This window comes from Ischnura elegans, chromosome 4 (genome assembly GCF_921293095.1).
Source record: "Ischnura elegans chromosome 4, ioIscEleg1.1, whole genome shotgun sequence".
Taxonomy (NCBI): domain Eukaryota; kingdom Metazoa; phylum Arthropoda; class Insecta; order Odonata; family Coenagrionidae; genus Ischnura; species Ischnura elegans.
The window spans coordinates 29737188-29753567 of record NC_060249.1 but is presented as its reverse complement, the minus strand read 5'-3'; the positions used below and the strand labels follow the sequence as shown (position 1 = coordinate 29753567).

The 16380-nt window shown below is 41.0% G+C and overlaps 1 protein-coding gene across 1 annotated transcript in view; it reads left to right on the top strand.

The window, feature by feature from the left end:
- LOC124158110 (polycomb group protein Psc-like) overlaps window positions 1-16380 on the top strand; it is a 243835-nt gene that overhangs the window by 103568 nt on the left and 123887 nt on the right. Inside the window, exon 4 of the mRNA XM_046533290.1 lies at window positions 5338-5434. Coding sequence (XP_046389246.1) covers window positions 5338-5434 — 97 coding nt within the window. The remainder of the gene's footprint in view (window positions 1-5337; window positions 5435-16380) is intronic.

Below are 16380 nucleotides of genomic sequence, written 5' to 3'. Positions count from 1 at the left end.
TCGGTAGTGTGTTGTTTGTGATAGCAGAAAATTATTTACTAAATTGAGAGCATTGGTGATTTCACATTGGTAACAGAAAGATCAATTTTTTTACATACTTAATAATATGTTGTCTACAGTTCTTTTTTTTCAATAATAATTTTATTATAGATTACTTATATTCATTGAAAGTAGCTGTTTAATCATTCTGACCATTTTTTAAATTGTTTTCTTTTGATATATTTTTTAATATGAATGAATAATTTTTTTGTCGGACATAATCCAGCAAATATTTTCGCTATTCAACACTAGAAAACGAATATTTCCCCGTCCACGAGGCATTTATAGTGGTGCCAGAAGATAATTTCCACTGACAGCCGTCTCCTCCCCACACTTCGACCCAATGGGCGGGAGGGAAGGAGTCGCTAAGTGGATCAGGACGCCTTAGTAGTAATCGCCCGGAGAGCTAGCGGGTGGATCGACGCGCTCGTGGATATCGGGGGGGGGTTGGTTCTGGGAGTGCGGGCTTTTCCTACCACGCTGTTCCCGCGTCACCTTCTACCGACATCCCTGGACGGTCCCACAACCCTGTCACCCTTATCCACTCCGATGATCGTTCAATACACGTCACTCTACTCGCTGATCTGGGTCGAAGTTTCCTTTACGAAGAGAGATAGTGTGTTGATTTTGGAAATGCGGTGGAAGGAATCCAAATGTCGTGTGTTTTATTTCGCAATTTATACATTGATATAAAGGTATGTGTTTATCCATTTTAAATAGCCTAATGAAATAAAACATTCATTACGAGTTATCGGTAAATTTCTATAGAATATTAATGCAATTATTGGACGGATTACATCACATACTTACAAAAAGTAATTAAGTTAATGCCGATTCTAATGAAATCTGTTTTGAAACTCGGGTGGAAGTGTTAAAGAGTTAATTTTTGTAGTTAAATTACAAATCTCAGTATACTTAATACCTCTTCTAAATACTCATGGTTACGCTCAGTGGTTAAAATTGTGATGAAAGCTTAATTTTTGTAAAGTTGGTTCCTGCTCTCTTAAACGCTTATTTACAACGCACTATTTTACACGATAACCTAATGTCGCAAAAAATAGTTTGATTATATTTGTGCCTTAGTATCTATTCTTAGATTAGTAATTGCCAAAATGGAGGAACGAAAATTCTGAATAGTGGTAGATTTGCCTCCTGTAAAAAATTCAAAATCCTCCTGTGAATGTATCTCCCTCTGATCGAAGATCCCTCTTGGAATATCTTGGAGACCAGCTTAGATTCCCCTTATTGAGGCATCATGGGAACGTGGGGAGATATTGATCAGCGTCAAGTCTTGTAAAACGTGGGATGCGACCTAATTTTACAGCGGTCCGCTCTAATGGTCGCTTGATTCCTCAAATCATCATTATTGCCTATTCCGAATGAGGGGGAGGAGGCCCTTTTGACCATAAAAATGACTGAGACGCAAATGGGCGGCAAATGGATGGACATCTATTTCACCGCTCGGATTAATTCAATCCTCCCTCCCCCTGTAGATTTATGGACGCAAGAGACCTTCCACACTTCCCGCCCCTCCTGACGTGGAGAGAGGACTTGCCCTCGTGCACGGCGTTAATTAAAAGGACTTGGGACGGCCTCACCGGATCAATTTTCGACGGTCCGCTCTGGACGGTACGGCGACTGCTGCGGAAGCCCCTCCTGCACTGGGGATTAGTCGGGCGTCACGATCGGGCGGGCAGCGGCGGCGGCGCGATCTAATAAACAAAAGACGCGAGAGAGGAGAAAAAAATAAGTGAGTGCGAAGTGTCGTGAGTGGAAAAGAAGAGGAGTTTAGGATACCGGATCATCCAAACTGCAAAGCCGGCATCTATTCGTCCAAATTGCGCTATTCTCCCCTGTGGAAATTTGTGGACTATACCGGACAAGGTGGTATGGACTGCCGAGCATATTATGCGACTAGCAGTCCAAGTCGTGCGCATGGCGCCACAGCCTTAGAGCAAAGTCCGAATTTTGAACACGTAGAGGTGTTCGCTCTAGACATGTATACAAATTGCGCAACTTTTACCATATCTTAACAAGTTGTATAACACTACCAGCTCTGACTAACTCGGCTAATTTTTCTGGCTTATACGAATCGGGAAAGCGTGAGCTGTTACGATCGGACGGTCAGCGGTGGCGGCGAGTCCTAATAAACAAAAGACGCGAGAGAGGAGAAAAAAATAAGTGAGTGCGCGGAGTGGCGTGAGTGAAAAAGAAAAGGAGTTAAGGGTACCGGCTCATCCAAACTTCAAAACCGTTTTCCGTTCTAAATCCTAATTGCGCAACTTTTACGAGCTCTTTCTTCAAGTTGAAACACACTACCGGCTCATACTAATTCCGCAAATGTTACTGGCTCATACGAGCTGCGAAACCTTTACCGGCCACGATGCCTTTACCGGTTCATAATATGTGCTTCAGTTTTACTGGCCTATACGGAAGCGTAGCCTTTACCGCCAAATCGAAATTGCCCATCTTTGACTAGCCTTGATCAATTCTTTTTTTTACTTTTAACGGCTCATAGTAAGTGGACAGTCGGTTTGCATGCGCTCTGTAAATTTGACCTGATCAGCCGAACTGAATAACTTATGCTGATATACCTTATGTTTGGTCGTTTTTACTGGACCATCGCAACCGACTGATTGAACTCGTCTTCTGTGGTAGGGACTGAAGCTACTTGGTTTTCACATGAAATTTATTCCCTGAGAGGAAAGACCCAGATGGGGACCGAACCCGTGACCCCATGGCGTAGAGTTATTTATGAAATTCAAATAATTATTTTAATGAAATCAGTAAAAATAATTTTAATACTCTGTGCCGATAGTTTAAGGCAAAATACTTATCACGCCTCTAGAAGGCTCGGCATATCATCATGATAATTATTATTGTAGTATATTTATTACTCCTAAAAATTTAAACATTTAAATATCATGCATACAAAACAAATTTTGGAGCTTTAGGTGACCCCTGTATATTGCCTGTTGGAGGGATCACCTGCAGAAATACAACCGTAATAGCTTATCGTTCCATAGCAAAACGTCTTTCAAATATCAAATGTGTTGGATCTAAAAAGCTTTGTCGCAGTGAAAGAATTCCTGCTAAAAATTCCAGCTTTTTTAAATATTTTTTATACGAAATTGAACCATTTTAAAAAACCTATCCCTATGTAACCCTTAGCTTTACTGGCGCTGCCATTCGGCTCGGACACCAACCAGATAGATTCCTTTAAAATGGCATTCCCCGCTTCCTCTGGGGCGAATCCAGTCCGATTCTCATTTCCGCAATTCAATTCGAAATTCTCGGCCGCCGAAGCGTTGCCGCGGCCCGGGTGACGCAACTCTTTATTTTCCCAAGCGAATTTCTCAACGCCCTCGATAGCATTCCGGGAAGCGAAAGTATTCGTGGACGTCGCCGACTCCACCGTCTCGCATACGAATTTGTATTTTCGGACCTGCCCGACAAAAAAATAAATAAAATTCTCTCTTCAAAACGATGGGCGGCCAAATGATTGGAGGTTTTGGAAGTATGGTATCCGCACGTTCCATGCGGAGGGCCATTTGTTACTCTACCGACTGTGAGGACAAATCCCTCCCTTCCACGGGCATACAGAGTGAAATGTATCTTCACCGTTGACGTCAGTCACAGTGGTAGTGTTTGTGGAGACGGGACTGCATAGAGGAGGCCCGAGTCGATGCCACATAAGGTTCATTTCTGTTGCGACTTCGGTCGCATATTAATTGGCTTTCAAAAAATATCCGTAGTGCGGTGATAAGTGTAATACGATTCTTATTTCATTATTTTTTGGCATGATGTTTGTAATGGTGAGGAATAACATCATCATCAATGTTAATTTCGGTTAATACCCCTAATTATACCTTAATTCCCCGTGAAAATCGGATCAATTTGTCCGTCAGCGACGCGAGTGGCGACTTCTGCAAACCAAATTAAATGCGCGGTGGTTATGAGGCCGATCTGAGGATCCTTTGTTGTAATTTTCGTGGTTTGGGATTTTGAATGAGTGATCGATAGCTAAGGTTAATTAGTGTTACTTACGTCATCAATTTTTGCAGTCGTGAAACGGTCAAGCACATGATTTAAGGTAAACAATCTTCGTAAATTTCACGGATTTTTTATTTGGTACGACGCGTTTCGACGCTTAGGCGTCATTCTCGATTATGTGTTGTACTCGATAATGACGCCTTAACGTCCCGTCACGTCCTACCAAATAAAAAAATCTGTGAAATTTTACAAAGGTTGTGTACCTTCATTTAGCATTGGTTTTTACAAAGCGAAAGCCGAATCGATCGATTTCGGTTGAGGTTTTTCTTGGAGTCTTACGCATCACCCTTAGCATTTGTAGATATTGTTAATATTTTTATTTTTGAGTTGCAGTTGTCGTGAACACTTCAATTAGACCTGTAGGTACCTAACAATAAATAAAACTTTGTTCGATCCACAGGTAACTTTACAAAGTGTTATTCTTCCCTCTCATTCTCTGAATACCTCCCTCAGGAAGAGGAAGACGTCGAGTGAAAATGACTCCGACGTAGCATTTCCTGAAAGGAACAAAAATAATATACTTGCATTTAAGTTATAACTTCAGGCTATTTGAAACCTTACCGCTACGGAAAATAAAGGAATAGCCCTCAATAAGGATTCTTTTGAATACTAATTGTCATCATGTTATTTTCAATGCTTTGAATAAGTTAATTTCAAATGTTCACGAGGATTGTAACTCGTAAAAATATTAACTATCTCTAGTGATTGCAACTCTACACCCTTACGATATTATGGCGAATTTACCCCATGCAGGTTCAACGAAATTAGTTGAAAGGATTTACAATTTTTCGCTCTTTACCATAAAAATTGAATTTCCAGTTTTTCTTATTGTTGACTTACGGTAAATAATATGATAGCAGCACCTTGTTTGAGCATCAGTTGAGTTTACCTTTTTCCTGAATAGTTGTCCGAATTTTTTTTAACGTTACCAATAGATATGAGAATTTAAAATGCACTACCTCTTGATTTACTTTGTGGTATTCCATCATAAGTTTTCCTGGATATCACACAATTACTTATACCACTTATTTTTTACAGAGCGCGACCCGGGTTTCAGTGAGGTATCATCGTCTTCATTTATAAGTAATTGTGTGATAACCAGGAAAAGTTATGAGAATTTAACTTTTTGGTGATATTAAACTGTAATATATCTCGCCAGAAACCTTTCTGACCACAGAAAGCATGATGAATGTGATTTTCGTGTGGCCATTGGAATATAAATGATTTCTTGCTTTCTCTTTGCAGTGGCGCTGACGACACCCGAAGAAAGGGGAGTGGGAGTGGAGAGGATAATCTACTCGCCAGAGGACAGCATTAGTCTCTCTTTGGAATACTACGTGAGGTAAGTTTTAAATGATTTCGTATTTCACCAAAGCCCCACAGCACCCAAATTTGGCTGCAAAACGTGAAAATATTCTCCCTCACCGTAAAAGCAGGGATCTTTTTCATCTTACCCAAATACCACCATCTCTTATTTTCCGCATGATAATGCTGGAAAGAGCATGTAATAAGTAGCCATTTTATCAGCGTCATTTATCAATACCATAGCTCCTTCATGGGATATATTTCTATATGATCCAGTGGATGTAATATTCAATAAGCAAATCTGTAAGATAAGGATTGATGATACTACTTCAAATACAGTTTATCTTCAAGATTAGGGTGTGAAAAAATTGGTAAGTAAGATTTCCCTCGATTTTGAATCAATAACTTAGTCTCGGACGTCATGTTTAGTAAATAATCAAAATATAGAAAAAATTTCCCTCAAATTTGCTATAATTTCATGGATTTAGACTTTCTTGATGAATAGTTATTGTCAATCAGAGAGTTTGGGAATTTCGAGATAAATTTTATAAATTGCATTTGAAAAATCACACAGTACTACGATCTCTTATGAGGGCGCTTGCTTGAAGTCTGAATATTAATTACATATATAATATTGCCATTGCTTTAACAAAAAAACTTATTGTAGGAAGCTTCGTAGCGTTATTATCACAATAAAAATAAAATTTAGGCTGCTAACAATTTTATAATCTCTGCGTATCACCATAAACGAAAGAGATCTACAAAGTTCCACTTTAAAACTTAATTCACTTGCTTTAAGCAGCACTACGCGTTTCAATCCTTTCATATAATTTTCAAGTGAGTGAAACACACTTGAAAATAATTTATGATGGAACGGTGCCACCCAATTCCACCTCAAACAACCGGTTTCTGCTTACATGCTCCCAAATACAGTATTTCGTATATTGTTTCCACGCATAGTTAAATACCTAGCCGCTGCTATTGATATTAGAGCTTTACACTTTCGGCCGAGTTGGTAAGCCCCCTTAAGGATAGGAAGGGGAGGAGGTCGGTGTTGGAGCGCTCCAGATATAAGGTGGAGACGACCCCCAAGGGGAGTTGGGGGTGAGGCGGGCTGGAAGTTTGTTTTTGGGGATTGCGGGGGTGCGCATAAGGAAAGGGAAAGGCTTTCCGCCCCAGACTACTCCCCTCCCCCCCGCTCCCATTTCTCATTAACGCCGACAACCCCTCCCACTCCCTCATCCATAAACCCTGTCTCCCCACCCCCTCGCCTTCCCCCATCTCCCTCCATTGGCCCCGACGACTGAAGAGCACCCAGCCAGCCCTTAAATCTCCCCTCTCCCCACTCCTCGGGGGCAGAATTCCTATTACGCACCACCCTTCCTCCGAGGATGCTATTTTAAACCCCGTCATCACTCGCCACCCTTTCCAGCCCCGGCCCCTTCTCCCCCCTCTCGCGGCTTCCGACAAATTTACCTTCACCCTTTTTTTTACGATTCACCGTATTTCGCCCTCCCCTCAACCACCTTCCCCCCCACAACTTCCTCATCTGCCCGCATCATCCCTCCCTCTAACCTCTTCCCCTCCACACTTATGGAGCGATTATCGGCGTTAGTTTAGCCCCGACCCCAAGACCCTGCGTTCAGACGGTCATACTAAGCATAGTTGCGCTTCCTAAGTTGCGTAAGTTGGTAGTAGAGTAACATCTCTTTCCGATGGTAAAATTTAGGCCAATATTTAAAGAAAAACTTATATTTTTCAGTTATAAAAGCTGCTTGCTTACAGTAATGACAGGGAGTAAGAATAAAAGGAGCCAACGGTGCTAAAACTGCAGTCACTCTTATTAAGTTAATCGTGGTGCTAAATAGAAAAATATTTTAGTCTGCTGATTCGCCCGAGAATTTAAAATATTTTTATCGCTGCATTTAACATTTATTTTTTATTTAATTAATTTCTTTCATAACGAATGTTCGGTGATGTGCTACGATTATGTAAATGGGTTAAAAAAACGGATTGGAGGAAAATTAATCATTTACCTTATTGAGTATTCCCTCTTACGTAGAAAAAAGGGAGTGGGTAAGTTTTCTCCCTGCTTTCTAAATATTCATCTTCTTTGATCAATTCATCTTTTAAATATTCGGTCATGTATTGTTTCTAATTGGCCTAATGTCTTACGATGAGACTACCCTGAGAATACATCGTAGTTTAGTTTGTTTCGCTGAAAATACGTAACGAAACAATAAATTGGAAGATATAGTGAGTTTTCTCCACTAATCTGCGATTACAGTTATTGCTCTTGCTGCGATAATATATATTCTTATTCCGATTTGGTACACACGATATGGCTTCCATTCTTTCATTGAAAATGCATGATTATGATATATAAATCGAATTTGGTATGAAGTTGGTGTCATTAAATGCGTCAAAGTATATCTTATTGTGCATAGAAATCTGTTAAGCTGATCGGAAAAATGAATTCAGGAAGAGAATGACATTTCCAACAGTTAATTTCAACTGTACCGCAGTTAATAATTGTGAAAGCTATCTCTTAATATCTTAATGTACTATAATTCTTGCGGATTCTCAAATTTTTGCCAAATGTTTTTTTTATAGGGTAAGAAAAAGTTGATTTGAGACAAAATTAACAATGTCTCGGAATATTGAGCACTAATGAGGACATTCGAATGATCTAAAAAGAAGTACATAATATGCATTGACAGGAGTATATTTCGTTAATTTCTCTATCTTAAAATACAATGCACCATTGTACACTCAACATTGTATCCCAACACGACATTTTTTCCCAAATAACTTCTGGGCGATCCCTCTAGGGTTCTGAAGCAGATGGCACGCGCATTCCGGCGCTCTTATTTTTTTTGTTCGTTTCCGGGAGTACGAGCGAGAGGGCTGAGAAGAAAAAAAAACTCCGGGAGTTCCGCATTTGATATGCTAATTGAGCGCTTACCTCACATGCTCGTTATGTTCCCCTTATCTTTTAGATCCTTATTTTTTACTATCATGTCACGTCCGAACATCGCCCTACTTTTTTTCTAAGCAGATTAACTCAAGTGATTTCTTTCGGCCCTAACCTCCCCGTGTCCCCTTCTTTTTTTTAGAAAAAATAAATAATTCCAGGTCGCATAATGACCGCTTATTATCGTCCTTCTGAAACATCACTTCCCATTTGGAGTGAAAAGATTCTTCCATTTCCACGTTCCCCATCTGCTCAGTCGTGACGCTACGCCCTCACGCTAAGCCATCTCCCCTATCGTAGGTTTCTCGGTGAAGTACGGTTTCGAGTGAGGTGATTAAACCTTTATAGGTATTCTCTGGGGGGATAATTGATGACAGTAAGTTTGACTACGAATTTTAACCGAAGGTGAAATCATTTTTTTTTTCATCGAATCCTAAGTCGAGGACTACGCGAACGCTCGTAAAACTCGTCCGCGACGCCGAGTGTGCTGATAATTTAATCGCGGATCTTCCAGGAAATACTCAGCACTAGGACATATTCAGTGTGTTGTTTGGACATTTTAATTTTGGCTAGTGGAAGCCAGTAGGAACCGAAATTATCAATGATGTGTGGGTCAAATGTGCAAAATTTTTAAACTGCAGAATCTTTTAGCCAAGCGCTCCAATGAGCGGGGATTTTGCCATATTGCAAAATGCCTAGGATTCATCGCGATCTAAAGTTTCAGTGGTTTAAAATTGTTTCGTTTTCGACCGAAACATCCAACACATTTGTAATTTTGGTTCTTTCTGTCATCAGATATCCAGGGTTGTAATTTTGTGACAGGTCTCGATGCAATATGGCGTTAACGCGGTTATAGCAAACGTACTATGGGCAACATTCTCAAGCTAATGTCATCCAGTAATGAAGTTCTGAAGGTCCAGCCAAACTATTGTTATTATAACAATCTGAATGCCTGTACCTATGATCACTTGAGTAAACACTCCGTAACAGATTCGGCTCGGCTCTGTTAATATATAAAAAACTTATAAGGGATCTCTTGTAAGTAATGAGGGAGTACTGAGATGAGTGGTATAAAAGACAAATCTTCTAAAAACCATAAGGAGAAGGCAGGAAAACTTAGTCGACCACATTAAGAGGTACGATGGCCTGATAAAAACAGTCATAGAAGGACAATTGGAGAGGAGGAGGGCAAGGGACGGCCCCGAATGAGTTACTAACGACAGGTTATAAAGGATATGAAAGAGGAGAAATACTATACCATGAAAAGACCAGCGGATACGAGAGAGGAATGGAGAGCTTCGTCAAACATGGTGATGAAGTGATTGTTCATCTCGAATTGTGATTTTAACTGTAGTAAGTGATGGTTACGCCTAATTAAGCCCTCAGATTTTTATGTCACACAGAGTGGGATGGCTACTACCTATTTTAGAATACGTACTAGTACGTATTAGGGCGAGTAGTACGCATTTTAGAATAATTTAGACAAACATGAAATTGAATCGTGAAAATATTATGCTGAGAGCGTTTAAAGGCTTACCCTGTTATCGAATCCGGCAATATTAGGCCCGTAATCAAACGGTCTTCCCACTAAGATGCAATTCATTAAGTTGGATCAACCATATTCTGAAAGCCAAGCGCTCCAGATCCGGAGGCCAACAATTTTATTTTTCGCGTGTGCAAACATACCTTTCTCTTCTCCCCGCCAATGCCTCCCCTCGTCTCATTATCCCTCCCCCATCCCCGTCTATTTTCTCCTCATCGTCCCCTCCCCCCTCCTCCCCCTCATTACCTCCCCTCCGTCACTTTTTTGTCGCCATTCCGTCCACGCGCGCTTTTTCTCCGTCATTCAACTGTCCATTTCCCCCCCCCCCCACCCCACCCCCTCTACACCCCCGACCAACCCTTCTCCCCCGCCACATCGCTACATGTCGCCCCCGGATAGTTTATTAATAACCCCGTCCACTCTTGTCTCTCCGGATTCAAAACATTCCGGCCAATATCCAAACCTTCAAAGCTGGCTGACGGCACCCGGCCAAATTATGGGGGGAAAGAATTTCCATGTTTTATCGCATTTATATATTTTTTATATATATCCTCGGCCATCACAGAAGAGAAATTGTTCTACTTCGTACTCGTCGTTCGCTTTTAGCGATTTAATGATGTCACCGATGTATCATCGAAGAGGAAGCTGTGAATGTTTTTCGCAGAATTTCAGGGCAATGATAATGCGCAATACTTCTATGCGCTATCCTCCATCGCTTCTATGCGACAATCGTCGCTGATAATTTGTATCACCACTTTGAATCTTTTAACTTCGATTTTTTCAATAAAATCCAAACGCTCTACATTTTTCAAATGCAAGATAGTAAATGGTGATACAATCATCATCATAATAGTATTTTTTATCACGATTTTTAAGCAACCATTGTTATTCATGTATATAATCATTAGATAAAGGAAACTACATTTATGCAACCATTACTTTAAGAATACATCGCAACGTTTTTTTGTTTGCGATAATAATTGTATTAGTAATTTTAGTATTGCGTGTAATGTCGAGTCTACGTTTTAAACGTAGTGGACCTTTTATTCTGTTAAAGCCAAATCATTATTTTCCGGGTAGTTTACCTGTTTTCTAATCTTTGCTAAGCATTGCTCTAAGAACTGGATAGGATTTTCAAATGCGATTTCAAAGCAATTTCACCGTAATGCCCGAAGCTTTGGAGCAATAGTCAATAAATTACGCAGTGAATCAAGGTTTGCGTTTATCGGGTTGAAGTTCACTGGCTTATCACCAAGAGACCATTGAAAGTAGTGGTGATTTGTATTAGGTATAATTTTTTGTGGCCAAGATAGATGAATGGATAGGTTAAATAGTTGAAATAAGAATAGCCAATGGTTTTTAATTTTGTATTGACCATAAAAATTGACGAAGCATCTATGAATGCGTCAGCCATGCCTTCGCGCGTGATTCACTAAAATATTTCACATTACCATGCTCAATTTTGTGTTTAATTTTCCTAATTTCGGGGGGGGGGGGGAATCGGTCCCCTTATCCGTTAAGAAAGTCTCAAATTGAGAGGGACTAGGAGGACATTGAAAGGAAAATAGTAGTGGCTACGAAGAAGCGTCATGAATTTTTTCCTCATTGATATTTGCGAAATCAAATTGAGGGGGTGAGAATGCCAAGGAGTGCATGTGAATTTTCTGCAAAACAGAGTTAAGTTTCTGACATTGATAGAAGATGTATGCAAATACTTGGTGGCCAAGGGATAGGAGAGAGTCTCTGTTCTGTGCCGATATCGAGTGGAAAATCAAATGCACTACATAATATCTTGTTGATCTCATGGGCGTACCCAGCGAGGGGCAGAGGGGGGAAGCTGCCCCCCCCCCCCTAGAAGCAAAAATCGCAAAAGTCTTTTAGCAAAATCAGGACTGAGTTTAAACGAAAATATTCAACAAATATTCTTTAAATCCACGAAAAATGATATGCATCGGTATAAGATATGTAACTAAAATAAAATTATTTTTTCAAGAAAATAATCTCATAAATAGCATGGCTTGCCCCCCGCCCCTAGTTATGATCCTTGGTACGCCATTGGTTGATCTCCTTTGTTTTCTTTACCTAATTTCTGTACCTAACTGAGAAAACTGTCCAGAAAAAAGTCACTTGTATCCCTTGACTTCTCAGGCTTCTCACTCCCTCATACAGTGTTCCTGCCGGCCCCCTGGTGAGGACCGACCAAATGAGAAAACGGTCGTTTCGATGGTGTGCAGTGAAATGAGCGAATTTCAAATCTTCGCCAAAATGACGCTTACTTTGCGCTGGCCATTTCGCCCCCTATTCCTCCATTTGTGCCAACGGTCACAACGCAGGCCTCCCTCGACATCCCCACCTTTTGCCTTCCCTCCACCGACAAGCACCGCCCCAAACACCTGCGCCCCACACTCCCGACCGGCGGCGGCGGCCCACCCCCAAATCTCCCAAAGCCTTCATCCACCCCCACTGTCCCCTCGGACGCAGCCGCCCGCCCACCCTCGACCACCCCCCTGGCCCCCGTTTAGTTATTCTTCCGCCGCCTCCTGCGACCACTACATACGATGGATTATTTTCCTAACTGAGATGCTAAGTGTTGCATTGTTTAGGTTTGAGGCATTGCAGATATTTGCAGCGACCTTATTTGTACATGACGTCACCAGATAATGACGTGCCACGTCCTAACCTAGGTCGTGCAGTATTAAATTTAACTGAAGTTATAAAGTTTTTTGCTTTACGCTATGTAAAGTCGATTCCATGAAGTCACGCCCGAGATGTCGAATTAATTAAAGACACTGCGAGTTTCGTTGCAATATTCAAAGCTAACTCGAGTACTTGAGAAGGTAGTTTAATAAACGCTTCGTGGGTATAATTAAATGGAAAAACTAGCATATTTTGATCCCAACGCTATTGAAATTTTCCATCTTATCGTACTGTAAACCTTTATATTGGGAGTGATAACGCTTGTATATTAAGAAAATGGTTGTGGGGTCTTTGATAATTCTATTCCCAGCAATGGAAATTATTGCTCATTATGATGGAGTCTCATCGCCTCGGGTATCACACTCCCATATACCTGCGTAGATGTGGGCGAGAAGTCTCTCTATTTCGTCATCTCTCTCATATGTTGGGTATAATATGATTCGTCTTATTTACCTACGTGATGCGTCGCTATGTTGATATTACATTGGCTTGAATTTCCTTCGATAAATTTTGGCTCTGATAACATGCTTACTTTTTTGCCATATTTTTATTTACCAATTCTACCCTTTTTCATTAAATGAAATCATCAAAAGAAAGGTATATTAAATATTAATTCACAATCTAGTCTATAATTTTATTATCTATCTGAACATGCCTCTAGGGCTGTAGAAAAAACTTTCTCAAAGACAAGTTCTCAATCACGTAAGAAAGACGTGGAGAATTTGAAATATTTTATCATATCAACGGATGAAGTTCGCCACGAAGAAATATTTGGCTTAGCCGGAATTCGAACCCGGATCTCCCGATTGCCGTTACACCACCAAGTCATTCTCTCAAAGCGAACTTCGGGATGGGAGATCCGGGTTCGAGTCCCGGCTAAGCCAAATATTTTTTCATGGCGAACTTCCTCCTTCGGTGTATTTAACTTTGCACCCGTGCGCGTGACTGCGTACAAAGTCACTTGTTCCTGCAGTGCTTTGATTTTATCATATCGCTGACTTTATTCCTTCTAGAATTATTATTATGTACTTTTATAATGTTTATTATGTTGTTCCCAAAACATAAATGAGATTACTTCACACGGAAACATCATGTTCAGGAGGGTGGATGACTTAATTAAGATGAAATATGGGAAAATCTCTGTCTAATTTCGTATAAATATTTCCTGAACCCCGTGCAAGTGGGGTAAATAGTCTATAAATAAAGACATCAAGCCACTTAACTACTCCCGGCATTCCTCCTCGCGGCTACCTCAGCAGCCGTTCTCCTCCGAGAAAACCCGTCATCATTATGCGTTCGTCGTATTGGTAAACTTCCGCCAGCCGTTCTCCCTTTCACTGCAGTAATCTCTTCATTCTTCATTATTCCCTTCTTAAACGCCTCACATTATTTCATTCATGCCCTTTGCCCTGTATTCATTTGTCGCTTCTCGAATCCAATTTACTCTTTCTTCGCAGTTGAGTTTCTTTTTCACAGTGAGACTGAGGGATATTTTCACGCTGAATTTAGCAATGAATTGCACGCGTTTCGTGTCATCAATGGAAACATGCTTCTCCTTGGTGTTAATCGTGTATAGAAATGAAAATCCTAATTCTTGACGTAGTAGGGCTGAGACGTGGTTGATAATAACTACACTTTTGCAATTTTCTTACCAATAATGTACTCCCAACTGGTGTCTGCACGTATATGCTACGATCCTGTTACAAGTACAATTCTTCATCTATCCAGTGGAGTTGCCGTGAGTGCGTTGAAAAAAGTTCGGAGGATTGATAAACTTGAAGGATTGTCAGAAAAGTATTTATTTTAAATCGTAGATTCTTCAATTCACTCTCCAATTTTACGTCCTCCACTATTTACTCCTAATTAAATTTTTAGTCTCGGTTCTGCAGTAGTGTCATATAAATTTTCCTCGGTAAATGATGTGGAATAATAATACATAGAAATCGAAAAATTATTTGGCTGCTGTCTTTTACTTGTACATGGCTTATTTATTGAAAAGATTTTTTTTCCATATCTAAAGAGATACATTTTAAAATTTAAATTTTACTACGTTAAAAACGCTTTACTTCCTCTCTTACATTTGAGGCTGCTATAGCCACCAAAATATTTATTATTAGTTTATGCTTATTAAAAACTGATACAAATCCCTGAAATACTGAGGAAAACACGGCTGCAATAACTGTTCGGTAAATGACTTGAAATTGAACACTAATTAGCTAAATTTCATAAAAACAATCAGGATATTAGAGTTAGTATTAAATTTAATATTCATTAATATTTTTACAAGTTTCCCTGCAGGGAATATAACTTGTTCTCGAAACATCTAACAGATCCAGTCGTACTCAAAAGAACAGCGCTACATAATCCTCCAAGCAATGCAAGCGCGCCAATTTTTAAGCAGCCATTCACGTTGACTGGTTTCATATACGCATAAATCATCACCTCCGCGTGGGTGTCAGTAACTGTTATCCTTGATGGTCGCGCCGTGTTTGATAACCCATGTGGCAGCCCTAACGGCGAGCGAGCAGGCTGGCTGGCTGGCCGCGCGCGAGTGATAGATGGACCAGTTACCTCTCCTTCCTTCGCAAGCGCATCTTGCGGTGAGCTGGAGGGGGAAGGGAGGGGTTTGAAAAGGAGGAGAAGAGATGACCGGACGCGAATGTGCGCCTCGGGGTTTGGAACCGGCGACCCACGGAGTGGAAAGCAGCCTGACGGGCCGTCCCCTTATCTATGCCTCGGCCCCCACCAAACCGGTCCGCGCGCCCCCTTGAGTCCCAGCCAAACCTCGGCAAGACAACTCGGCTCCTCGGCCGCAGATTGGCCTACTTGGGGGCGGAGGGATGGGCTCCTCGGGGGCAGGAGAGGAGGCGGGAACACCTGGCGAGGGGGGAGGTGGATGGAGGAAGGGGTGGACTATGGTCGAGATGCAACTATTTAGACTAGGAGATGCCAACCCGCGGCGTCATGCGACCCAGAGTCCTCTGTATTGCCAATAATAGGTACACTACATAGTTCTCTACACTACAATCCTCTGAGGGAGTTATGTAGAGAACTGCCATCCAGAGGGCTCTGATGCGACCCACCTTCCATGCCCTGGAGGTAAGACACACTCTCGCCCAGTGGCATAGTAAGGGGGGGTTCCGGTACCCTCGTGAATTATAAAATCACTATTGCTTTTCCCAATCCTTCCGAACGAAAATCCCTACGCCACTGCTCTCGTAAAGTATATTTAATATGCAATGGCTTAGGTAGAGTAAATCGACGTATTAAAAATACATTTCTCCATTCATTCATTAAAATTTTAGACAATAAGTACGGATAATTTAATATCAGTCCTGATTCTTAGGTTCCGGGGGGGTCCGGACTCCTCCCTAACTCCCTAAAAATTTTGGCGTGACTTATTGGAACGATAAGATATTTATGTTAGATCAGAAAAAAACGGTACAGTTCCACAAACTTCATGTTGCTGTTTGTCTTGTGAATGACGCTATAGCCATTTCAACTAGTCGACAGCGACTTAAAATTTGTGGAACTGTTCCGTGGTTTTTGTTCTACTATGACGATTACCTTGCTATTATTGCTCGCTTGCGAAAACTATTTATTTTCCTTCCGTGACGGCCGTCGAGAAATCTAATTCGGAATCGATTACAGTCGCTAATGATAAATGGTTGTTGATGGATGGAGGTCGTCGATTGTAATTGATTTTCGACGGTCAAAATTAGTATATTTTTTTATTGGTCGGTTACTGTTTTTATTTGACCATCGCCGA